General features: G+C 39.8%; 1 protein-coding gene across 8 annotated transcripts in view; it reads right to left on the reverse strand.

Annotated features, from left to right (window-relative positions):
• PHACTR3 (phosphatase and actin regulator 3) overlaps positions 1–25,847 on the reverse strand; it is a 320,327-nt gene that overhangs the window by 62,691 nt on the left and 231,789 nt on the right. For all 8 annotated transcript variants that reach the window (XM_072633405.1, XM_072633410.1, XM_072633409.1 and 5 more), the window contains one exon: positions 7,689–7,842. In XM_072633405.1, coding sequence (XP_072489506.1) covers positions 7,689–7,842 — 154 coding nt within the window. The remainder of the gene's footprint in view (positions 1–7,688; positions 7,843–25,847) is intronic.

Here is a 25,847-nt window from a genome sequence, read left to right on the forward strand (position 1 = left end):
TTTAGCTCTATGTTAAAGTTGGGCTCTACCCCATGGTGGAGGGAGCACTATTCCAAACTTCAGGCCTCCTGTTCTTCTATTTTTCAGAGCTAGCTCTGGGAGTCTGTACATTTTTGGTGCTTCCAAGGTGTGGTGTGATCTAAGGAAAGGTATGGTCACTATTCTCCTGACCTGTGCTCTGGTCTTTACCCAGGAAGGAACCTTTTTCCTCTGTAGCCACCAGAACTCACACTGCTCCTGGGACTATGACCAGGTCCCCTGCTCTCCTTCAGCCACAATTGCTAGCACTCTTCTCTATCTTGAAATTGAGACCAAGATCCCTACCTCACCATGATATATCACAATCACTACTGTCTGTGCTGAACCATAACCGAGACCCCTGCTCCCCTGTGGCCACAAGTACTATTGCTCCTTTTGGCCCTGGGACTACACTTGGAACTGTGTACGGGCAATGCAACAGGGTCCTGAACCTAGCACTAGCAAAGGGTCCCTGGCAATTGATTTCCTTCCAACCAGTTGTCCAACCCTTCCACTCTCCATGGGCTGAGAGCTCCTAAAGTTGCTGCTCCAAAGTCTGCCACTCGCATCAGGGCTGGCCAGCACTGTGCAGTCTACATTGTGATCCAGGTTCAGTCACCACTCTGGTGAGACAGAATTTTCTTGCTGACCTCCTAAGTTTTCATGGCCTGAAAATTGTTTTGCCTGTCCTTTTGTTGGTTTTGATACTCTAGAATTTAATTTGAAGAGCTATTATAGAGTTTTTTGGAGAGGAATTTGAGAAAGCTTGAATGAACACTTCTCTATTTCATCATTTTGGCTCTTGAGTTGGATGTTGAAAAGACTACACCCACCCCCTATTAGTATAGATATTACATGGACAACATATTTCTTTTACTGTATGCTTATTCATATACTCCTCATTTACACACATATCTTTTGGAGTCTTTAAATGTTTTGGGGATTTTGGTGAGTTCAAGTAAACAAAATGAGGCACAGTCATTGAGCTTAATGATTTTTTAAAAAGTTGAGTATTTCTACAGCAAAGGTTCAAAAGCACAAGCATGTGTACAGACAGACAGACAGACAGACAGACACACACACACACACACACACCCCAGTCTCTTATACACAAATAAACGGTATTAAAGCTGACAGAGAAGAAGTAAAGGAGGAGACAAATTCAGGGGAATAACAATCACCACGTTACAAGCTTTTAGAAAGCAGAAACCAATGTATTCCAAAGCCCCAGGCACCAACGGAAGATTAATAATCAGTGAAGGATGCTTGAAGCAACAACAGTAACAATTCAATTAGGAAAGGATGGCATGTTGCCATGGTTACCAGGGGCTGATTTATTTAGCGAAAAATGGACCAAAAAACCTCCCAAATCAAACCAAAAAAATCTCTTAAGGGAGACAACATTTAGGAAAATGAATTTAATTAAATTATTTTTAGAAAGATATTTAAAAAACCAGTATCAGACCTAGCAGCAAACCAATAGCACAGCCATTTTTTTCCAATTATAATACAGTGCAAACGATCAAGAAGCAACGGGCTCAAATCCTCACTCTGCTACTTATTTACTAGCTTTTGTCCGCAATCTGTTTCCTGAATTCTAAAATTAGTATTATAATATTTGCAGTACTTTACTCATCAAAGGGTTGTTGTGAAGATCAGGTGGGAATATACACGGGAAGTATTTTGTGAACTGGGACTTACAAGTCTATTCAGCCTTAACAGTTTGTGATCCTGTAATAGAACAGGACAAGCAAACATAAAAGGAACCGTTTAAAAGCACCTGCCTGGGACTGACTCCAGAAAAATTCATTCAGTCATTTCATCCATTCATTCAAATGTTTGCTGAATGCTACTATATACTAGGCTCTGTGCCCTGAGGGATGAATGACAAAGATGAATAATACAGGGGACCTCTCCTTACCCAGCCTATATCACACAAATAACTATAATTCCAGTTTGAGCATAGAAGCCATGTGGAGGATTTCACCATAGATTTAGGAGCAGGGGAAGAGATGACAATTTTGTGTATGGAATATTTTATGAGAAAAGGTAGAAAGGAATAAATCAAGAACACAGCAGATACATAAGACAAAAAAATTATGATTAAGGAAAGGAAAAGAGAGATTATATCCACTCCTTCTCCCTTCCCTCAAGGACCAACTCAAGTGCCACCTTCCCCTCTCTAGTTGGAAATTAGTATTCTCTTCTCAAGTTTTTAAAAATTGCACTTTGTCCAGATTTCTCTTCTCCCCATCCCATTCTCTTTTCCATCCAACTTATTTAGACATATGCTATATCTCTCCCCACCTCCATTCTCCTATTGGACTACAAATTCCATGGAAGGACAGCATATGTCTTAGATCATGTTTTTGTTCCCAATATCTACATAGTAGCCAATCAGTCGATCAATCAATAAATGCTTATTAAGTGCCTACTATGTGCCAGGCACTGTGCCATAATCAATATCTGAATTCAATTGAATTGAATTCAAGATCCAAAGCATATTGCTGTAACTAATTTGTGATACAAAGAACTGCTCTCCCCTTTCCAATAGTATAGCCCAAATATAATAACCCTCTTTAAGATGGTCCCTTGCCTGGTACATCTCAGATGTTCAACTTCCTTAACTTTCTCCATTCTGTCAATTATGAAGAAAACAGCAAAACAAAATCCCCTCTTCTTCTCAGCCAAGGATATGAAAAACATATTTATCTCAAGATATAAATGACTGATGAGGTTTAATGGATTAGCACCTTAGTCAAGCATTAATTAAAGGCTTAACTATGTAGGATCCCATTTATGAATCCCAAGAGGTAGCTGCATTTTAACAAAGTGCAAAGAATCAAATCAAATCAATGAATGATTGAATTTTAATCATAGCAAGCTGGCAGGGGAAGTATTCAGGGGAAGTAGGGTGCAACTTCCTAGCAGTTCTGATATCATACCACTTATTAAGTCACACAACTGGCTGATAATGTCAGCTGTCAAGCTCCCCAAAGTTTACCTCTACAAAGAGAACATCAGGGGATCATAGGATCCCAGAATTAGAAAGGATCACAGGGGACAACTAGTCCAGCCATCTTCCTGAATTCCTTTGAAACCTCATGAGGCAGCCTATCCTTCTTTACAACCACTTAGGGTATTCACTTTGTTATGCCAGCCTAAAGGGCAGAATTAGGAGCAAAGGTGGAAATGCCAAAAGAGCAGATTTAGGAACAAAGTAATAAACACTTTTCTAATAGTTAGTTCAAGGAAAGACTGTGTGATGCTATGATATAGATGGAATGATTATTCAGCTATAAATTAGATTATACTGTCAAATCTCAGAGTTAGGAGGGACTTCAACAGCAATATAATAATATTCTAGGTGGTGCAGTGGATAGAGAACCAGGCTTAGAGTCTGGGAGACCTGGGTTCAAATATGACTTCATATACTTACCAACTGTGTGATCATGGGCACATCATTTGGCCTCTGTTTCTCTTGGTTTCCTCAGCCGTAGAATGGAGATGATAATAACACCCACCTTGCAGGGATGTTGTGATAATCAAATGAGATAATAACTGTAAAGCCCTGAGCACAATATAGCACGAAGAATTCTCATTGTGTGAATATTCTTCCTCATGGGTCAGGCTTAAACAAGTTTGTTTGTACCTTTTCTAACTTTTCTCCCCCAGCTTAATACTACTCTGCATAAGAAATTCACTGAGACCCTTATCCTCAGACCTTGCTCTGATATAGGAATGGAAAGAGAGAGGGAGGGGAGGAGGTTTGCATCAGCCTCCTTGGACTTAACAAGGTACCCTAGATATTGTTCTCCTTCAGGCTTCTCATAAACATGAGACTTTATTGGTTGAGTTCTGAGAAAGAGGGGGAGGTAGTGAAGTATCTCATAGCTCCCAGCACACCATGTTCAGGAAAAGTTTTGTTCTGTGCTCCTCTCCTCATAAAAAACGATAAGCAAGAAAATGAGGAAGACTGAAGAATATAATAGACCCTGAGCTCTGCAAATTGACTCCAGGATCTTGGAATCTAGCCATTCCAGGCTAAAAAAACTAATATGAAATTTGGAAATACGGTACAGATAGAACTAAAGTCAACTAAAGAGGAAAAACTGGGTACAGTTTTACAGGTACGATAGCCACATGAATTTAGAATGGATTCATAGAATCCTAGAATCCCAAACTTGCATGGGACTTCACCTTAGCTTCATATCTGAGACAAGAATCATCTCTACAACATCTCCGGTTAGAAATCATACAACTTACAATTAAAAGTTCCGGGGATGATGAATGAATTGCCTCCTGCCCAGTTCTACATTTGAATTGTCCTAATTTTTAGAAAACCTTTTATTTGGTCAAGCTGAAATATGACTCTCTGCAACTTTTATTCATTGTTATATTCCAAGCCTCCAGCCTAACCAATGCAGGTGAACCACCAAGGGGACATATGTATGTGGTAGCCATAAAAGAGTAAAGCTTTGAGGAGAAAGGTTCTAGTAGAACAAGAAACTGTCATCACTCCCTAGAGCTTCCCTCCTATACTGACTTCCAAGCATGAAAAATTTCCATTATCACATTCAGCTTCTCATTTCCATCTCAGCCCCTCATATCTAAGGACTTCTAATATATCCCAGTTTCCATTTCAAGTTAGCCCCTGGTTTATACTGTCTGGAGTCCTGAATTGGACAACTCCCCCTTTTTTTCCCAGGAAGAGAATTGAAAATCCATCCCTCTTACATCTCCCCACTGAATATACGATTTATTAGCACACGTTCATCCCCTGGGTGGGGGGGATCAGGTCCTGGGAGAAAACTCACCTGTGTGGTATCCAAGGCTGACTGGTCTTTCTCACATTATCTCATTTAACTTCCATGCACTCTCAGCTACATCCAGACTCTAACTGCAAGGACAGGCACTGCATTCTTATTCCTCTATCCCTTTGCTAATCTGTTTTCTTATCCTAAAGTGTCTTCATTCTTTTTCTTCGCTTGTTGAATTCATACTTACCCTCAAAAGCCCATTCGAGTGTAATCTTCTTAAGGAAGTTTCTGCCTTGAATAGTAGAGACCTCCTCTCTCACCTAGTACTACATCTGTCAATTCTCTAATTCATTTACAATACAATGCTGTGTTGATACTATCTGTACAATTTTCTTATCTTTCTGCTACACTGTGAATTCTTCGAAGGCAGGAACTGTATCTTATTTAAACTTTGAATTTCCCTCAACACTTGGCACAGTGCTCTGCAAACAACAGGTATTTAATAAATGTTCATTGCATTATATCACATGCTCCTTAAGTCTTCTTTTCCTACATGGTCAACATCCTTAGTTCCTTGAATTGATTCTTAATTGTCAGTTTTCAGTCCCTTCTCCCTTCTGGCTTTCCTTCTCTCAATATACTCCAACTCATCAGTGTTCTCCCTAAAATGTACCACCTAGAATACAGTACAGAACTGCAGGCATGCTTTTACTAAAGCAGAGGGTGTTGGTGCTATTACATTTCTATCTTCCCCCAAAAACACCTACCCACTTCCAAATTTCCCTATTACTTTAGGGAATAAAGTCACCTAAGTTTACAACCTCAGGCCTCAATTTTCCACTCTCATCGCATTCTAGCTGTGAAACATTGCCATTTTTATCTCCATAGCATCTCTTGTCTACATGCCCTTCTCTCCATTTACAATATCACTCTCCTAGTTCAGGGCCTCATCATCTCTTGTCTGGACTTCTTTAATAGCCTCCTACATTTTCTCCCTGCCTCTAGCTTCACTGCCTTCCAGTCCATTCTTTACACAGGGTCTAGAATGATTTTCCTCTAGTAACAAATATATGTGTCTTTCTTTGGAAATTTGAAAATCCTTTACAACCTGGATCCTTTCTATCTTTCCAGCTTGAAGGCACATTTTTCACCTCCATACACTCTACATGTTAGCCATCTCGGCCGATTGCTGTTACTCACACCTGGTTCTTCATTTCCCCATTGCACTACCTGTTTCCTATGCTCAACGATGCATTTCTTCCTCATTTCTTCCTCATGTAACTCCTGGTGCCCTTCAAGACTCAGCTCAAGTGATTTCTTCTACGTGAAGCCTTTCTTGACTCCCCCAGCTACTCCTGCCTTCTCTCCCCAAGATACCTTACATTCATTTTGTATATGTTCTGAAAATCCTTGCATGTGTACGTACTGACTCCCTCCCCACCCCCACCCCCATGCCATGTTTCAATGTAAGCTCCTTAAAGGCAGAGAACGTTTGACCTTTGTCTTTATCACTAATGCTTACACAGTGCCTGCCACATGGTAGGTGTTTCATAATTTTTTGTTGGCTGGTTGATTAATTATGCTGTTTACTCAGTTTGATCTTAGAAGTCAACTTAATCTCCCTCAAGATACTTTTCATATAAATCATTATCTACTCACCATCTTTCCCATTCTGCGGAGTTGATCTTTTGGAACCAAAGATATGCTTCCACATTTACATATCTATATAATTTATATTATATTCATCGGATTAGGTTCATCCTATTATGATCTCTTTGGATCTCAATTCTTTCGTTCAACTATTTCTTAACCCTTTGAGATTCATGACAGCTGACAAGCAGAGAAGCAGGACACATACATCCAAGTCACCCATAAAATATAGAACCAAGGCCATGAACAGATTCATGGAGCACTCACTACTAAGTGAACTGATCCATTCCAGAAACAAACAATGAACCAAATCTTAGATGCTTCAAAAGATGTCACTTTTGTACATAATTTGTCAGTCAAACTGCATGATGATGAGGAATTTTCACATTTTCAATGTATCCAAGCCCCCAAAATTCTCATGGGTGCCTGCAGCATCCAGGCCATTGCCACTATATTCAATGGCTTCCCACACAACAGCTTACCAAAAGTCCTTCTTTCATTTAGAGAAACTATTCAAGGGATAATGCAAGCAGCTCATGAAATAAACAATGAAATGGTCAGGCAAAGACACTCCTTTCTACTGAGCATCAAAAATACCTGCTCTCTCTGTATGGCAAACAATACTCAGAAGCTAGTTTTTCTATTTGGTCTCTCTCTTTTGGTAGAGGGGGGAACAAATAAGACCTTCAGTTCCAGTCTTCTTTTCTTAGTTCTTGAATTAAGACTCTCTCTTATGAGAGACCTTAATGAATCACATCTTTCTGTTTTCTTTCCTTCCTTTCTTCTTTCTTTTCTTCCTTTCACAAGAGGAGAACTATTTCTTTTGAGAAGGTATGGGTATGGGTGAAGTATCTGGAACTCAACTATTCTATTTCTTGAAGATGACACACAAATACATATTAGACTTAAAAACACTTTTGGACTTTTTGTGATACTGCGGTATCACTCATTCTCATCATCCTAAAGCATTTCCCGGTAAACATTTGTCTGTAATATAGAGAAAGTCAAAGGTCCTGTCCTTAAACTGCTTAACCCTGAGTAATATGTCAGACTCAAAAAGATTCTATGACTGTTCCATCCTTCCCTTTTCTTTTGTTTCTAACCCCATAAATTTCTCCTTCTAAGTTACATACACACCAAAAGGGATGAACAGCATATGACAACATTTAGGCATAAGACACGGACAAGACAGAAACAACAGTGGAACTGAACTTTAAACATAGGCAAGATTCTTCCCTTGGGAGAGAGGGGTCTACTTACTTAGAAAGTTTCATTTCAATCTGCTGCCGGATTTCCTGTCTTTCCTCATCAGTTCTCCTTGGAAAAATGTTCCTGTCCTCTAATTCCTGTTTACTTGGCCTGTTTCTTAGCTTCACTGCCAAAAGCTCTTTCTTACATTTTCTTGGTAATGTACCTGAAAGAGTGTTTGAAGGAGAAAAAGAAAGAAAAAATTTAGAGTAGTTGTGATTTAAAAATCTTTCTTCCCTTTGAAGAAGCCCTGGAGCCCTATGAGGTTAATTTCTCCACACCCCCCACCCCCAAATTAAAGCACACATTTGTCACTTGAAGATTAATTTTATAAATTTATATAATTTTATAAATTGAAAATTCCACAATGAGGGAAGTATGATTCTGCCAGCTCAGTTCACCCAGTGATCTCATTCAGTCATATATTTTTCTCAATACATTAATGCCACAGTAACTCAGAGCCTACTATTTTGACGTTTGTGTGTGAAGGGTTTGCTAAGCAAATTAATGATACAAACAAACAGCATCTTTGGGGAAATGTTTAAGTTGCTTAAGAGACTAAATTGTTTCAGACATTATAGAAATACATACCTACATACATACACATCTGTGTATATATACACATACATATAAAAGTACATATATACATGCACATATGCTAATTTATCCAGAATGGCCAAGGAATGGCATATTAAACTTCCTGGATAACTGAAAGCTTCTATATGCAGTAATTATATCTTTTTAGAACTATTTTTTATTAATTTTGCTAGCTATTTTCCAATTACATGTAAAATAGCTTAAAAAATAATTTGAGCTCCAAATACTTTTGGAACTCCCGCCTCTTTAAGAAGGTAAGGTATTTGATTTTGATCATTCATTTGAATTCATGCAAAACATATTTCCATATTAGCCATGTTGCAAAAGAAAATACAAACAAAACAAAAAAATTAAGTTTCAAAATATTCTTCAGTCTGCATTCAGAATTCTTCAGTTCCCTCTCTGGGGGTGGATAGCACTCTTTATCATGTGTCCTTTGGAATTATCTTAGATCAATATTGCTGTCAGTGTGAATGATATTCTCCTGGTTCTACTCACTTCACTTTATATCAGTTCATAAAAATCTTCCCTCTGAAACGATCCTCCATCACAATCATATACCACAATTTGTTCAGTCATTCTCCAATTGATGGGCATCCACTTAATTTCCAATTCATGTAATCAAAATGATCAATTTTACCTTTCACAATCTGCTCTACCTCTTGTTTTGTTATAAATGTTTCCCTTATCCATAGCTCTTATAGGCATCTTTTTCCATGCTCCCCTAATTTTCTTATATCAACCCTTATGTCTATATTGTTTATCCATTTTGACTTTATCTTGGTATCTGGTGTGAGATGCTGGCCTATGCCTAGTTTTTGCCAAACTGCTTTCTAGTTTTCCCAGAATTTTTTTCCCAGAAATTTTTGCTAAATGTTGAGTTCTTACCCCCAAAAGTTTGAGTCTTTGGGTTTGTCAAACACTAGATTACTATGGTCATTTACTAGTATGCATCATATACCTAATCTATTCCACTGATTTACTACTCTATTTCTTCATCAGTTCAAGATTCTTTTGATTATTACTGCTTTGTAATACAGTTTAAAATCTGGAACTGTTAGGCCGCCTTCCTTCACAATTTTTTCCCATTGATTCCCCATGACATTCTTGACCTTTTGTTCTTCTAGATCAATTCTGCTTTTCTAGGTTATAAGATAATTCTTTGATAATTTGACACAATCATGGATTATTATTTCCAATCAACTGGAATATGCTTATCAGTAAAATTATATTGAATGTTTTTTTCTTCCAAAGGACACAGGAGATACAGTACTTCAGGTTTGTCATTATGAATTTCATGTCTTTGCATAGTTCTGAGGCAAATTCCCTTTATTTAAATAATGGGTTGAATTCTGGATAAATAACAGGTGTTTATTGTTCATGCAATTGAGATGTCAGTTACAAATTGCTCTTAACTGTTTATTATTTAAACATTATCCCAGGGTTAGTTCTGGGTCCAAAATAAGGAATAAATATATATTTATTGATGGACCTCAACTAGATGACACTTTGCTAGATAACACTTGACTACTTGTACTTGTATAATAAAATAACTTCCCTTTAAAGATATTCTCTTTTTGGTCATGGCCACTTATAACATAGACAGAAATACAAAAGACAGAGTTTAAGACTGCACCAAGACTAAGGGGATGTATATCTGAGAAATGGCATGAGGGACACCATCCAGGAGAAGTATGATCAGAAAAGAAGGCAGTGAGGAAGGAGCAAAGAGGGGGACCAGAGAAAGAGACTCAGTCATGTAGCAGTTAGGTGAAGGGTGAAGGGACTTATTAAGTACCTACTACTGTACTAACCACTTCACAAAGATCATTTCATTCGATACTCTCAACAACTCCAGAAAGTAGGTACTATTATTATCTCTACTTTACAGCTGAGAAACTGAGGCACATAGTGGTCTCCAAGGGTCACAGAGCTATGAAGTCTCTGAGGCTGTACTTCAACTCAGGTCCCACTGAATCTAGGCCCAGCACTCTATCCACTGTACACCCCAGCTCACTGGGGCAGCTAGCTAGAGCTAGAATCTTCTAAATGCAAAGGATAACAGATGGGCAGACCAAAAACTGCCCTGGTACAAAATACAAATATACCTGGAGAAAGAACTCCAACATCTTGGCTAGATAGCTCTGTGGAAACTCTATGAAGGAACATACTTAGGATATTCAGAACGAGAATTTGTGGCTAGGTTGTTCCCTCCATCAGTGGAGGGAAAATTCACATTGATAGGATTATGAATCCATTGGTACCTTCCAATTTAGACTTTTCCTCTAACCCAAGTGTTTTTCTTCTGGTGAATATGATTGGCCTGGTTTTTTTTGTACATGTCGGCTTAATGTAAAAGGTACTGAATCAATTGTTGAAAATCTTTCCTGCCCAGACAGATCCCAAGCCCATCTGTGGTTCCTCAGCTGCGACTTTTCAATGCACTCATATGAGCTTTCTGCATTTGTTCCCAAGCCAACAACTCTTCCCATATGATGGCTGATTTCTTTTTTGAGAAAAAAAGATTTAATTAAAGAAGTCACCATATGGAGTTGTTTTATTGGCACTGAAGAATGCTCAAGTCATCAAGAAATGGAAGAAGCATTTAAGATCCGAAATCCTCATGTTTAGCATGGCCCACAGCACATGCTCATGTGGGACAACTTTCCTTTCAATGCACATGAGTATGGTGGGGGCAGCTAGGTGGTACAGTGGACAGAGCACTAGTGCAGGAGTCAAGAGGACCTGAGTTCAAATCTCACCTCAGGCACTTGACACTCACTAGCTGTGTGACCTTGGGCAAGTCACTTAACCTGGATCATCTCCAGTCATCTTGATGAATATCTGGTCAGTGGATTCAGATGACTCTGGAGGAGAAGTGAGGCTGGTGACCTGCACAGCCCTCCCTCACTCAAAGCAAAGTCAAGAGCAAGTTATGTCATCATTTCTTTGATGGCATGGTCTTCTTTGGCAACGAAGGATAAACACACACACATGAGTATGGATCTTAACCTCTGGTCTTTCCACACCACTTGTTCCCTACCAATGCCCTTATTATAGAAGACATTTTTGCCCTAGTTACATATTTGTGTCTCATTCTCCTTACTAGACTATAAGCTCTATAAGCATCACAACCATTTCTTATTTAAATTTGGATTTTTTGAGGAATCTAGCACAAGACTCTTTGTGCAAGTATTTTAAAAAGATTTGATGAATTTAACTTTTATTGACTAGCCAGATATAAATGCTTGGTTGATATTTGATCTTTACAATATTCTAATACTGAAGGAGTAGACGTTATATTTTACCCTTACTAACAAAACAATGACAGACAAGAAACCAAGTCTACATAACTTGGGACACAAATAAAAGTGATCACTCATATTCATATTAGCATTACACTTTTTATAAAGCCCTTTCTTCAGAACAACACCTCAGGTTTGGAAGTAATAATATTATTATCCTCATTTTGTAAATGAGTGTATAGGGTTTCCAAGAAAAGTGGTCCATGGTCATACAGTTAGCAAGTGGAAGACTTGACAAAGTATTCCAAAGACAAAGACAGGTTCCCAGTCTAGGAGTATCACTTTCCTCTATAACATACAAATTTAAGTGCTTAAATGCGAAGGAAAAGGAACCAGCATTTATTAAGTCCTTACTATGTGCCAGGAATTATGCTGTCTCATTTGATCTTCACAACAACCCTGTGCTATTAGGGTCCCTATTTACCACTGAAGAAATGAGGGCAGACAAAGAGTTAAAGAACCATGGAAAGTTAGTAGGCTGAGGGCACAGAAAGACTGAATGACTTGACCACAATCACATAGCTAGTATGTGTCAGAAGCAATCCAAATCTTCCTGCCTCCAAATCAGTGTGTCTGTTAGACACTTGGGCTTAAAAAGAGGGAACATATTAATAGCTAACTCACTTACTACATAAAATTATTGTGTGGATTAAAAGCACTATATAAATGAGATGGGCAATAATAAGTGATACTTCTATAATGCTTTAAGTTTGCAAAAAGCTTTGCAGACTGGAAATGTTGAGTCTGAACCTCTGACTTCTAGACCAGCCCTCTACGCTCTACCAACCATTCTACACTGCCTTAGATAGTGCAAAATGAATAAATGAACAAATGAATGAGCAAATGAAAAGGAAATCATTAAATTTACTAAATTCCAAGCACTGTAATTAAGTGTTGGGAATACAAATGGAATAAGGAAGACAAGACCCACTCTGAAGCATCTGACACTTTAACAGGGGAGAAAATGCATGAAGGAAAGTCCAATTGCAGGGCAGATGGAAAGACTCAGAAGTTCTAAGGATAAATTGACAAGATCTGGAGGGATGGCAAAGCCCAGAGGTCCTTAGGTCACATCAATAGGTTAGTGCCAGGGGCCTGGAAAGCATGGGAACACTGAAGTTGGAAGGCATGGAGGACTTTAGCACATCACGTAAGGGTGAAGGGATACTTGGTGATCCTCTGTGTCACCAGATGGAATAGAGTTGGAGATGTCTTCTAATTGGTGTGAACAATCTAACAGCCCAGAGGGGTTCCTTGATATCAAGTAGAGGGAAGGGACAAAAAAAAAGAAAAAAAAAGGAAAAGTGAGGGGGTACAATGTCATTTGCAGTTTTAAGTCTTCTGTCTTCCCGTAACCTTGCTGGCATGAATGTATTTGGGGCTATGTTTGTTTTGGATACAAAAGTCATTTAAATTTGGTTTAGAATGGCATTATATAATTTATTCTGATCAGGATTATTATTATTTTACTAACATCCTACTTCAATGAGTCATCTTGAAATGGAGACATAGGAGAGAGGGAGAGGAAGGAGAAAGAAATGGAGAGAGGGGAGGGGAAGATGGAGAGGGACAATGAGAGGGAGAGAGAAGGAGAAACAGAAGGAGAGAGAAGGGAGAAAAGAAGAGAAGAGAGAGGGGAAAGAGAGGAAGGAGGAAAGAGAGGGAAGGGAGGAGAGGAAGGGGAGGGAAGGACAAGAACAAGGAAAAGAATGGGGAAAAGATGAGGGACAGGTAGAGAAAGAGTGAAGAGGAAAAGGAGTAAGCACATTTACTAAGCACCATGCTAAGTGTTAAGGATTCAGATATAAGCAAGCAAGAGAGCCCCTGCCCTCAGGGAGCTTATGTAAAAATAGGGGAAGACAACACATTAAGGGGAGTTGGAAAAGGAGAATAAGGTTAACATTTTAAAATTTTCATTATCTCATTTGATCCTCACAACAACCTTGTGAAGTAGGCACTATTATCCTCATTTTATAGATGAGGAAACTGAGGCTTAGTGAGACTCAGTGACTTGACCAGAGTCACATAGCTAGTAAGTGCCAGAAGAGGGATTTTAATCCAGATCTTTCTGCCCCCAAATCAGTGCATCTGTTAGACACACATGGAATTAGGAAGAGAATCTAACCTACTTACCACATAGAATTATTGTGAGAATTGGGAGCACTAAATAAATGTTATAAGTAATATTAACAACTGACACTTATATAATGCCTTAAATGTATAAGGTGCTTAACAGACTGGAAATGTTGAATGAAAGAAGTTTGGTGTAGCATAATGAATGAGGGACTGCAAGTTAGGAGGGCTGGTTTCCACTTAGGATTCCGCCACTAATTCTTCATATCACGTCTAGCAAGTTATTTCCTTTCCCTGGCTCTCAATTTCTTCATCTGTAAAATAACAGTGTTGGACTTGAGCTTAGAGTTCCCTTACACTGTTGATTTATGATTCTTATTGTAGGAGCAGCTACTAGCTACACATCTAAGGATAGATGTTTTGGTGACTTGCCATGGGTAAATTCTGATCTATTACAATGACTACTTAGCTATTCTGATCCTTTGGTTATTCAGTCATGTCCAACTCTCTGTGACTCCATTTAGGGTTTTCTTGGCAAAGATATTGGAGTGGTTTGTCATTTCCTTCTCCAGCTCATTTTTTTTATTTAACTTTTAACATTCATTTTCACAAAATTTTGGGTTACAAATTTTCTCCCCTTTTATCCCCTCCCCCCCCAAACACCAAGCATTCTAATTGCCCCGATGACCAATCTGCTCTCTCTTCTATCATCCCTCTCTGCCCTTGTCTCCGTCTTCTCTTTTGTCCTGTAGGGCAAGATAGCTTTCTATACCCCGTTACCTGTATTTCTTATTTCCTAGTGGCAAGAACATTACTCGACAGTTGATCCTAACACTTTGAGTTCCAACTTCTTTACCTCCCTCCCTCTCCACCCCTTCCCTTTGGAAGGCAAGCAATTCAATATAGGCCAAATCTTTGTAGTTTTGCAAATGACTTCCATAATAGTTGTGTTGTATAGGACTAACTATATTTCCCTCCATCCTATCCTCTCCCCCATTACTTCTATTCTCTTTTGATCCTATCCCTCCCCATGAGTGTCGACCTCAAATTGCATTCTCCTCCCCATGCCCTCCCTTCTGTCATCCCCCCCACCCTGCTTGTCCCCTTGTCCCCCACTTTCCTGTATTGTGAGATAGGTTTTCCTACCAAAATGAGTGTGCATTTTATTCTTTCCTTTAGTGGAATGTGATGAGAGTAGACTTCATGTTTTTCTCTCACCTCCCCTCTTTATCCCTCCACTAATGAGTCTTTTGCTTGCCTCTTTTATGAGAGATAATTTGCCCCATTCAATTTCTCCCTTTCTCCTCCCAATATATTTCTCTCTCACTGCTTGGTTTCATTTTTTTTTAAGATATGATCCCATTCTTTTCAATTCACTCTGTGCACTCTGCCTCTATGTATGTGTGCGTGTGTGCATGTGTGTGTGTGTACTCCCACCCAGTACCCAGATACTGAAATGTTTCAAGAGTTACAAATATTGTCTTTCCATGTAGGAATGTAAACAGTTCAACTTTAGTAAGTCCCTTATGACTTCTCTTTGCTGTTCACCTTTTCATGGTTCTCTTCATTCTTGTGTTTGAAAGTCAAATTTTCTTTCCAGCTCTGGTCTTTTCATCAAGAATGCTTGAAAATCCTCTATTTCACTGAAAGACCACTTTTTCCCCTGAAGTATTATACTCAGTTTAGCTGGGTAGGTGATTCTTGGTTTTAGTTCTAGTTCCTTTGACTTCTGAAATATCCTATTCCATGCCCTTCAGTCCCTTAATGTAGAGGCTGCTAGATCTTGTGTTATCCTGATTGTATTTCCACAATACTTGAATTGTTTCTTTCTAGCTGCTTGCAATATTTTCTCCTTGACCTGGGAACTCTGGAATTTGGCCACAATGTTCCTAGGAGTTTCTCTTTTTGGATCTCTTTCATGCAGTGTTCTGTGGATTCCTTGAATATTTATTTTGCCCTCTGGTTCTAGAATCTCAGGGCAGTTTTCCTTGATAATTTCATGGAAGATGATGTCTAGGCTCTTCTTTTGATCATGGCTTTCAGGTAGTCCCAAAATTTTTAAATTGTCTCTCCTGAATCTATTTTCCAGGTCAGTTGTTTTTCCAATGAGATATTTCACATTATCTTCCATTTTTCCATTCTTCTCTCTTTGTTCTGTGATATCATGCTTTCTCACAAAGTCCTTAGCCTCCATCTGTGCCATTCTAGTTTTGAAAGAACTATTTTCTTCAGTGAGCTTTTCAATCTCCTTTTCCATTTAGCTAATTCTGCTTTTGAAAGCATTCTTCTCCTCATTGGCTTTTTGAGCCTCTTTTGCCAATTGAGTTAGGCTAGTTTTCAAGGTGTTAATTTCTTCAACATTTTTTTGGGTCTCCTTTAGCAGGGAGCTGATCTGCTTTTCATGCTTTTCTTTCATCTCTCTCATTTCTCTTCCCAGTTTTTCCTCCACCTCTCTAACTTGATTTTCAAAATTCTTTTTGAGCTCTTCCATGGCCTGAGCCCATTGGGTAGGCTGGGACACAGAAGCCTTGATTTCTGTGTCTTTGCCTGATGGTAAGCATTGTTCTTCCTCATCAGAAAGGAAGGGAGGAAATGCCTGTTCTCCAAGAAAGTAGCCTTCAATAGTCTTATTTCTTTTCCCTTTTCTGGGCATTTTCCCAGCCAGTGACTTGACCTCTGAATATTCTCCTCACACCCACCTCACCTCCTGATCCTCCCAGCCAGCGTTTGGGGACTGAGATTCAAATGCTGCTTCCAGCCTTAGGGCTTTTGGCGGGGGCAGGGCTGCTATTCAGTATGAGATTATGTTCAGGTGGTCAGGTTGGGGCAGGGCCACCTCTCAGGCTCGGTTCCCTCAGGGGGTTTATGCACAGACCTTCCACAATGGATTCAGGCTCCCGCCTGCTTGGGGAGCCCTGGTCTGCAGCCGCCTCTCAGCTTCTACCTCCCGGGGGGGCCCAAATCATGGGGGCACCCCACTCCCCTCTCGACCCGCCAAAGAGACTCTCTCACCGACCCCCGTCACCTGTGGGCGGAGGGACTTGTGCGGCCGCTGGAGATCCCATCCCTGAAGCTTGCTCGGGTTTGTTTCTCTTGGTGCCGTGGCCGCAGCAGATCTGAGCTGGGCTGGGCTCCGCGTCTGCAGCGCGACGGACCTTTCGTGAGAGGTTTGCAGGTCCCTCTGTGGGTGGAGGGACCCGCGTGGCCGCTGGAGATCCCGTCCCCGAAGCCCGCTTGGATCTTTTCCTCTCGGTGCCGTGGCCGCAGCAGGGCTGCCCTCAGCTCCCAGTCCTGGCGCCCAGTCCGCAGCGCGAAGGACCCCTCCCAAGAGGTTTGCAGGTCCCTCTGGAACAGAAATCTCCCTCCCTCCAATATTCCGTGGCCTCTGGGTGCAGAATTCGCCGTGAGTTACTCCCCTGTAGCCGTTCTGTGGGTTGTGGGTTCGGAGCTATGTGTATGTGCGTCTTTCTACTCCGCCATCTTGGCTCCGCCCTCCCAGCTCATTTTACAGATGAGGAAACTGAGGCAAACAGGGTTAAGTGACTTGCCCAGGGTGACCTAGCTAGTAAAGTATCTGAGACCAGATCCGAACCCAGAAAGATGAATTTCCTGACTCCAGGCCCAGAGCTCCATCCACTGTACCACCTAACTCCCACCTACCTGATACTTAGGGAAGGGTTTTTTCCTTTGAGGAGGCTTCCTGGAAATCAGTAAAGTTGTGGGAGAGTTAAGAGAATGAGAAATTTTCTTTGCCTTGTTGATGAACTTAATCAGAGAAGAGAGGGCGAGGGTGGGATTTCCCTGTGATTCATTCCATTTTCTCTCTTCCTTCTCTGCTTTGAAGGATAAATAGAAACTACAAAGTGGGTAGAGCTCCAATTCCTTGGCAGTGTTGTTATGGCTATTACGCCTAGATCCCTAAGCGTTCAAGCTCATGCTATGAATGAAAGCTGTTTATGAAAATTGATGGAAGGAGAGATGAGAGGGGTGCTGGTTTAGAAGCTACTTGCAGCAAAGACAGCCCAGAAATGAAAGAATTACAGAATATCAGTGCTTAGAGATCAATCCCCAAATTTCACATGAGCCAACTGCGGCTCAAAAGAAGGATTTCATTGGATTCAGAGCTATAAAGGAGTAGGAAAGTCACTTAGTTGAATTCGCCAATTTTCAGAGATTTTAAGTAATTTGCCCAGGGTCATGCAAATAAAATTTGACTCCAGGCCTTCTGACACTTGATCTAGTGATCTTGCCACTACACTGGCAATGGGAAGTTACTTGCTCAAGGTTTTGCATTTTGCTAATGTATATGCTTAGTCTCTGTGGATATTTCTGATGTATGAGAAAGGGTATAAGAAGGAGCAAGGGATATCTTTCCAAATAATCCACAAAGGAAGTGCAGTTAGCCAAGACCTTGCAGCAAGTGAATATCTTTAGGGAGAAAAAAACAGCACCTTAAATATTTCTGCTGTAAGAAAATATTGTTTCCATTAAAGAATTCCCTGTAATCTATAGGTATGAAGGGTAATATGTATATCAAAGAAACTAGTTCCTCTAGAAATGGCTACTCTGTGTGCACGTATGTGTATGTACATGCATGTGTGTATGTGTGTGCGTGCATATGTGTATCGTGTGTGCATGTGCATGCATATGTGTATGCATGTGTAAATGTGTGTGTGTATGCATACTCCTCCAAACCAGGAGAAGGGGAGGACCAGAGACTCCAGATGTGTGCTAAAAGCAGGATGGTCACCAGACACCAGAGACAGCAAGAAACACAACAACTGGTAACGGACTTTGTAAAAGTGCCATTAATGAAAAAAACAAGAATTTAGAAGAAGCAGGTTTGTTGCTTTTGCTTAGTTCTTTCAATCATGTCTGACTCTCCATGACCCCATTTGGGATTTTCTTGGCAAAGATACTGGAATGGTTTGTCATTTCCTTCTCCAGATAGGGAAAACAATGCACGCAGGATTAAGTGACTTGCCCAAGGACATATAGCTAATAAGTATCTGGGGTCAGATTTGAACTCAGGAAGACAAATCTTCCTGACTTCAGGCCCAGAGTTCTATCTTCTATGCTATCTAGATGCCCTAGAAGCAGGTTTGGGGGATAAGGATTATTTTAGACAACCTGAGTTTGAAATCCTGATAGGCTATCCAGATGGAGGTGTCTGGCTGGCAATTGGCAATATGGAAAAATAATTCAGGAGAGAGATGAAGGCTGGATTTTCCATCAGCTACTCTGCTTGGTTTAGACTCCAGAAATAGCATGCCTTCTCCCAGAAGAACTGATCACTTGAAATCTAATTTCAGCTTTTGGTACTCAACATTTTCTCAGTACCCTCAAACTCCTCTCCCCTCTGATTGGAAATCTGGTGGTGGGGAAATAAAATCCTCTAGGTTTTCCTTAATAGGGGGTTCAGAACTTTCCAGGTAACTCTTCATTTTACATCAGTTGTTCTGCTTGGTTTTCTAACTCCAGGAGTATCATATCGCACAAAGTATCCTTTGGTGGTATCCTCCACTCTTTCCTGGGATTCAGCTTCCTTTTCTAGGTTGTCTTCCCCCATTAGATTGTTAACTCCTTGAGGGCAGCGATTATCTTTTCTTATTTGTACCTACTATACCCTATACACTTGATAAGTTCTCTCTCTCTCTCTCTCTCTCTCTCTCTCTCTCTCTCTCTGTGTGTGTGTGTGTCTTTGTGTCTCTCTTTCTCTGTATGTGTGTGTTTATGTATAAACAATTTTCATAAAGATTAAAAAATCTTCTAACCTATGGGAGCAGATGAGATCACCAAGGAGAAGAACATAAAATGAAACAAAGGATAGAGCCTTAGGAGATGTAAACATTGAAAGAATTGGAGAAGGAAAATGACCCTGAGAAGGAGATCAGGCTGTGCTTCAGACAGATAAGACCTAGGAGAAAACAGTGCCATGGAATACAAAGTTGTTGAGACTGTTCAAGAGAAGGAGGCGTTCGATGGAATTAAGGATAAGGACCAAACCTCTACCACTACCACCAAAATGGCCATTAGACTAAGGAAAGAAGAAGTCATTAGTAACCTTGGAGAAAGCAGATTCAATGGGTATAGAGAAAAATTAGATTTCCCATAGTCTATTGTCCCTACCCATCCAGCGTCTTTCATTCCCATTAGAAGCAATAAATGACTGATGATGGTGGTGGTGATAGTAGTGGCAGAGGGCACATCCTCTGTTATAGTGGAACAAAGTGCTGTTAGTAATAATAGCTAGCATTTATAGGTGCTTTACAAGTATTATCTCATTTTATCCTCATAACACTCCTCAGAGATAGGTGCTATCATCCCCATTTTATAGATGCGGAAACTCAGACAGACAGGGTTAAATGATCTTCCCAGAATCACACAGCTTATAAGTGCCTGAAGCCAAATTTGAACTCAGATCTTCCTGATTCCAGATCCAGTACTCTATCCACTGTGCTACCCAGATGCCTAGTTCTCTGAGAATGCATCAAATTGTAACAATAATCTAATTTGACAAGTCATTTTCCTATCAAATTACTTCATCCCAATCGAACCTTTTGTGCTTATCTGCAGCATTCATGCTTTGGTTGCCAACCATTGGAAGCAATAAATTACAAGAGACTGTCATTATGGTAGGGGGGTGGTGCAGCAAAGAATGCATCAGATTGGTAGTTGGGCTGCCTAGGATCTGATTCTTACTCTTTCTCTCTCTGTGTACCTTTAGGCAAGTCATTTCTTTATACGTGCCTCAGTTTCCCCATCTGCAAAATAGTTGGAGTTGTGCTAGATGATTACTGAGGTTCCTTCCAACTGAATCTTTCATTGTCCCAGAGGAAGGAAGGAAATATGTATTTATTTTAGCACTTATATATGCTAGTTGCTCTGTGAAGCACTTTACAAATATCTGATGTTCACAAAAGTTCTGTGAGATAAATGCTAATATCATCCCCATTTTATAATGGAAGAAACTGAGAAAGAGGTTAAATGACTTGCCCAGAGTCACACAGCTAGGAAGTGTCTGAGGCTGGATTTGAATTTGGTTTTCCTGAGGCCAAGCCTGGAGCTCTAACCACTGCACCGCCTAGCTGTCTCCTGAGAAGTAAAGCCATTTGCTCAGGTGTCGTACAGGATTAACTCATTGGATTAGGTGATGTTTAAGGACTCCCTAAGCTATTCTCTCCTGATTTATTTTATTTTTTAAAGAAACATATTGTTCAAAGAAGTTACCTAAAACTGATTGACTAAACAGGAGTCAACTTATAACTTGACACTTAGAAATATAATTAAGTGGACCAGATTATTTGTGTCAACTGGTCGGCTCACTATTCCTAGAAGAAAAACCTACTTGGGAAATTGAATGAACACGAGAAGACTTGGTGGGCAAGAATCCAAGTGAACAAGTATAACGGAGCTGGAATAAGACCTGAGTTCAAATCCTAGCTCTGCTGCTAGGGAAATAATTTAGTCATGCTGGGTCTCAGTTTCCTAATCTGTAAAATTACGAGGTTGAACTACATGATGTCTAATATCTCATGCAGCTCTAAATTCTGTGATCTGAATGAAACTGCAGGCTTTTAAAGGCTAGCTTACTTCTTATGGAAAAATGCTACCAGTGCCCCCTAGTGTCAACAATAAAAGGAACTTTTTTTTTTTTTTAGATGATTCCAAGACCTGTTTGAAGAAAAGCTCATGTACAGGAAAAGAAGGGCAGCTAGTTCACATAGGGGATGGAATACCAGACCTGGAGTCAGGAAGATGCATCTTCCTGAGTCCAAATCTGACCTCAGGCACTTATTAGCAGTGAAAGCCTGGGCAAGTCACTTAACCCTGTTTGCCTCAGTTTCTTCATCTGTAAAAGGATTTGAAGTAGGAAATGGGAAACCACTCCAGTATCTTTGCCAAGAAAACCCCAAATGGGGTCAGAAATAGTTATATATGGCTGAAAATGACTATATAATGATGACAGGAATTGAAATTATAAAAATTAATAACAACAAATGACGCATTGCATGTGACTGTTTGGTTTCTAAGAGGAATGAAGCTTCACCATAAGTCTTTGAAATAATTTGTCTCATGGTTCACATCAAAGGTGAATTAATTTATCAATTCATGCCTATTTTTAGAAATATAGCTCTGGGTGAAGAGAGAGCCAACTATAATGAAGAGAATTGAGATGTTTATTTTCTCTTGAAGTAAAGAGTACAATCCATGGTTCAAACATCACCCTGCATTATGTGACCCTTCCTGTTTAATACATAATTAGATTTCATTTGAATGATCGTATATATCAACTACTTCAGATCTCTTCTGTATGAGTTTCTTCATAATACCCTGGTGTTTTTTCCCAACTGTTTTTAACATCATGATTTTAAAAGATAAAGTTGTATCTTTTTATGTCACCTACGTTTTCTCCTGTATCTCTTCCCCTTAGAATTAGGATCAGAAGTGGGAATTAAAGAGCCATCCCACATCACTAGCCCTGATTCCAGCCCAGCCCTCACAGCTAGCCATCCAGGAAGTCACTCCAGTGGAGAAGGGGCCAGGCATCCCCACCAACTGCTAACCAACTGCCTTACACAGGGCAAGCAAGACTGTCTGCCTGAAGCAGTAAGCTGTCCTGAGGGATAGACAGGAGGCAGCAGATTCTGGGCACTACCACCTCCCCACTGATCCTGATGGAGACAGCCCAGTACTCCAAGGATTTGGGGAATAGCTACATTTTTAGCCCAGTGCCCACTGTCCTGGGAAGTAATTCTCTTGGAGATGCATCCTGGCAACTGCTCTACAGGTATTATAACCATAGCTGCTGAAGTCCCAAAACAAAAAGTTCTGTCAAACAGTTCAACATTAGAAACTAACATGATTTTACCAATGGAAAAGGTATTAATTGCTTTGCCATTATACCCTAAGGACCATGGGGTCTTCTCATCTGACTTGAAGTTGAAACGTTCTATATATGCAGTTTCTTGGACTAGAAGATGAATTTCTTGAGAGTAGAAATTGTCTTACTTTTCTATCTGTATCCCCAGCACTGAACACAATGCTTTATACATAATAAATGCTTGATTCATTCATTCATTCATTTATCCAGTCACACACTCATCCTTTATAACAAAGAATTATGTTACAATTTAAGGTTTAAAATTCACCTGTATTACTGAATGCCTCGTACACATGCCAAATTAAAAAATACATGCACACATACTTTTTTTAAAGGATGGAGGATTCAAGAGCTGTTATTTCACTGGGCATAGGGAACTCCCAATGTAGAAACATTTTATACCCAAATCAGCAGCTTGTGTGCAACATAGTCCTTTTTTTAAAATTTTATTTTGTTTTTAACAAGCAGTCTTAAAGAGCTGTTTTGAAGTACTGGGAAGTTAAGTCACTTTCCCAAGATTATATACAGAAGAAGGACATGAATCCAGGTCTTCTTAACCCCAAGACCAGCCCCTCTACTCACTGTGCCATGCTGCCTTTCACGTATCGATATACGTGTTCTTAATATGATCCAACTATCTCACTTCCCTAATAGAACGCTTCAGTGGTCCCCTATTGCTTCAAAGCTAAATTACAAACTTTGGTTTGGCATTTACCCTTCACAGTCCTCTCTTTCCATTCTAGTTACATCAGTCCCCTCACCCACATTATAGCCCCACCAGACTGACCTGATTGCAGCAACATTCCCTCTGCTGCCCCTATGGCTCATTTCTGGAAGGCTATTCCTCTTCACCTTTGCTTCTGGAATCCTGAAGACTCAGCTCAATGGCTCCTCCTTCAATTCCCCAGTTATTATAGTTTTCCCCTAAAATCACTTTGTCATTATTTATTTTGTTTGTATCCTGTCTTCCTTTATCTGTGACCATGCTGTGATCTCTATGCCCTCAGTAGAATATAAGCTCCTTGAAGTCAGGATTCTCTCTCTTTTTTGTATTCACATTCCCAGGACTGAGCACAAAAAGCTGTTTATTGATTGTTTGATTGATTGATTGATGATTGAAGGTATTTTATTCCATCAATGTAGATGTTCCCTACCAAAAGAGATCAAACTGTTTTAGTAGATGGTTTGGTTTCATGAATGACCTGAAAAAGCTTATCACCTGGTGACCGAACTACCTTTGATGAACTTTTGATTTTAATTGGGCTAATCCTTGGGCAACTGATACATTTATCCTGGTAAGACCTGCCAGGGATTATGCTCCACTGGCATATTCTTTGAGAACTGAAGATTTTCCCCATGTAACAGAGTAGGAATTCAAGGGAGTAACTAGTTTATATGTTATGTATCATTGTGTGTTCATACATGTTGTTCCATGTTGCATACTGAACAACATATGTTCTGTGCTATAGGCTGTTATAAGTTTTGTTTTTCATTATATGCTATACATGCTATTTTGTTATGTATTGTGCTATATGCTATATCGTATTGCTGTATCTTGGAGAAAGGACTGACTGGATTCATTAAGACCTGAGTGCAAATCTGGTTTGGTCATTTAGGCCAAGCCTTAGTGTTCCCAGGCCACCTTCCAAGGCTGCAAATTAGAAAGGAGTTGCCAATCTGCATCATTGGAGGGAGTTTCTGTTTTAGGAAGCTCCCTTCACAGATAAAATCACTTATTAGGACAAATGAAAACCCACCATAACCATATCATCATCATTTTTCTTCTGTCCTATTCTGTCATAAACTGAGGACAGAAAATAAATTATGTTTCCTAAAAGAAAAAGTAGACATGTTAAGATCTCAAGGGCTGGCTGACGAGCAACTGAACTGCCTGATGACATGAACTTCATCCTTGATTTTCTCTACGTTCCTGGAATCTATCAGCATGTGCCAAGAGCTCAGGAGATAGACATTTTCATCTTAGCATTTCTCTTCCAATACAAAGGGCTCCTTCAGTGCGTCTTGTTGAACACTGCCCTGAACAATTGTTCAACCAGTCTTGTTCTTGTTCTCTACTGAATGTGCAAGGAAAACCACATCTAATTACGTAAACATATTGATTTTTCTCTTTCATGAACAGAACAATCCTCCTTTTGTTTAGGCTGTGGGGACACTGTACCTCCTGTTATATTAATTACTCAGGTTATGAGAATTCATGTCCTACTCATTTAGCAGGAACAGTACAGATCAGCAAAGAGGTTGGACAAAATCAAATGACAGAATCCTTAAAAGTTTGCCGTGTTGGACTGATCATAAGCAAAAGAACATCTGCTCTGCTATCCGGCCGAATGTGGTTTATTGTCACTTGTTTTGTGATAATCACTGTACTCAATCATCATGTCCACCCACAGCCCTATTACTTCACAACACAGCTTCACTGATATGGAATAATTGGTGAGGTTAGCTCTGGGGAAGGAGAGGCAGCTTAAATGAGGAAAAAGCATCAGTTATAGTATTATATATACATGAAGTGTAAATAACTTAATGTGTATATAACATTGTATACTGCCTTTGGAGCAGCTAGGTGGTGCGATAGATAGAGTGCTGGACCAGGAGTCAGGAAGACTCATTCCTGGGTTCAAATCTAGCCTCAGACACTTACTAGCTGAGTGACCTTGGGCAAGACTCTGAACCCTGTTTGTCTTAGTTCCTCATCTACAAAATAATCTGGAGAAGGAAGTGCCATTATCTTTGCTAAGAAAACTCCATGAAGAGTTGGACACAACTGAAATGACTGAACTATAACAACAAAGCATTGCGTACAACATACAAACTGCTTGAAAGTCAGGGATTCTCCCTCTTTTTTTGTATTCACATTGCTAGCACTGAGCACAAAAAGCTGTTTATTGATTGTTTGGTTGATTGATTGATTGATTGATTGATTGATGATTGACGTATTCTTCAAGGTATTTTATTTCATCAGTGTAGGTGTTCCCTACCAAAAGAGATCAAACTGATTTAGTAGATGGTTTGGTTTCCTGTGTAGTAACACGAACTGATGGCTAACACAATGTTGGTATACTAGAAGTCCCTCTGGCCTGCTTTCATGACTAAATATTTCATATGATTATTGCATATGTGTTCATATATGTGGAGCGTTTGATAAAGCAGTTTTAAAACTTGTGAAAATATATTTTTTCTGAATACATGAAGTACTTCTCTTGAAGTTCTGTAGGCAATAGACTCTATAGTTCAGACTAGTATGAATGACTGAGCTCAATAATTCATCATGTATGAAGGATCTACTACGTG

Source organism: Notamacropus eugenii, chromosome 1, assembly GCF_028372415.1.
Source record: "Notamacropus eugenii isolate mMacEug1 chromosome 1, mMacEug1.pri_v2, whole genome shotgun sequence".
Taxonomy (NCBI): Eukaryota; Metazoa; Chordata; class Mammalia; order Diprotodontia; family Macropodidae; genus Notamacropus; species Notamacropus eugenii.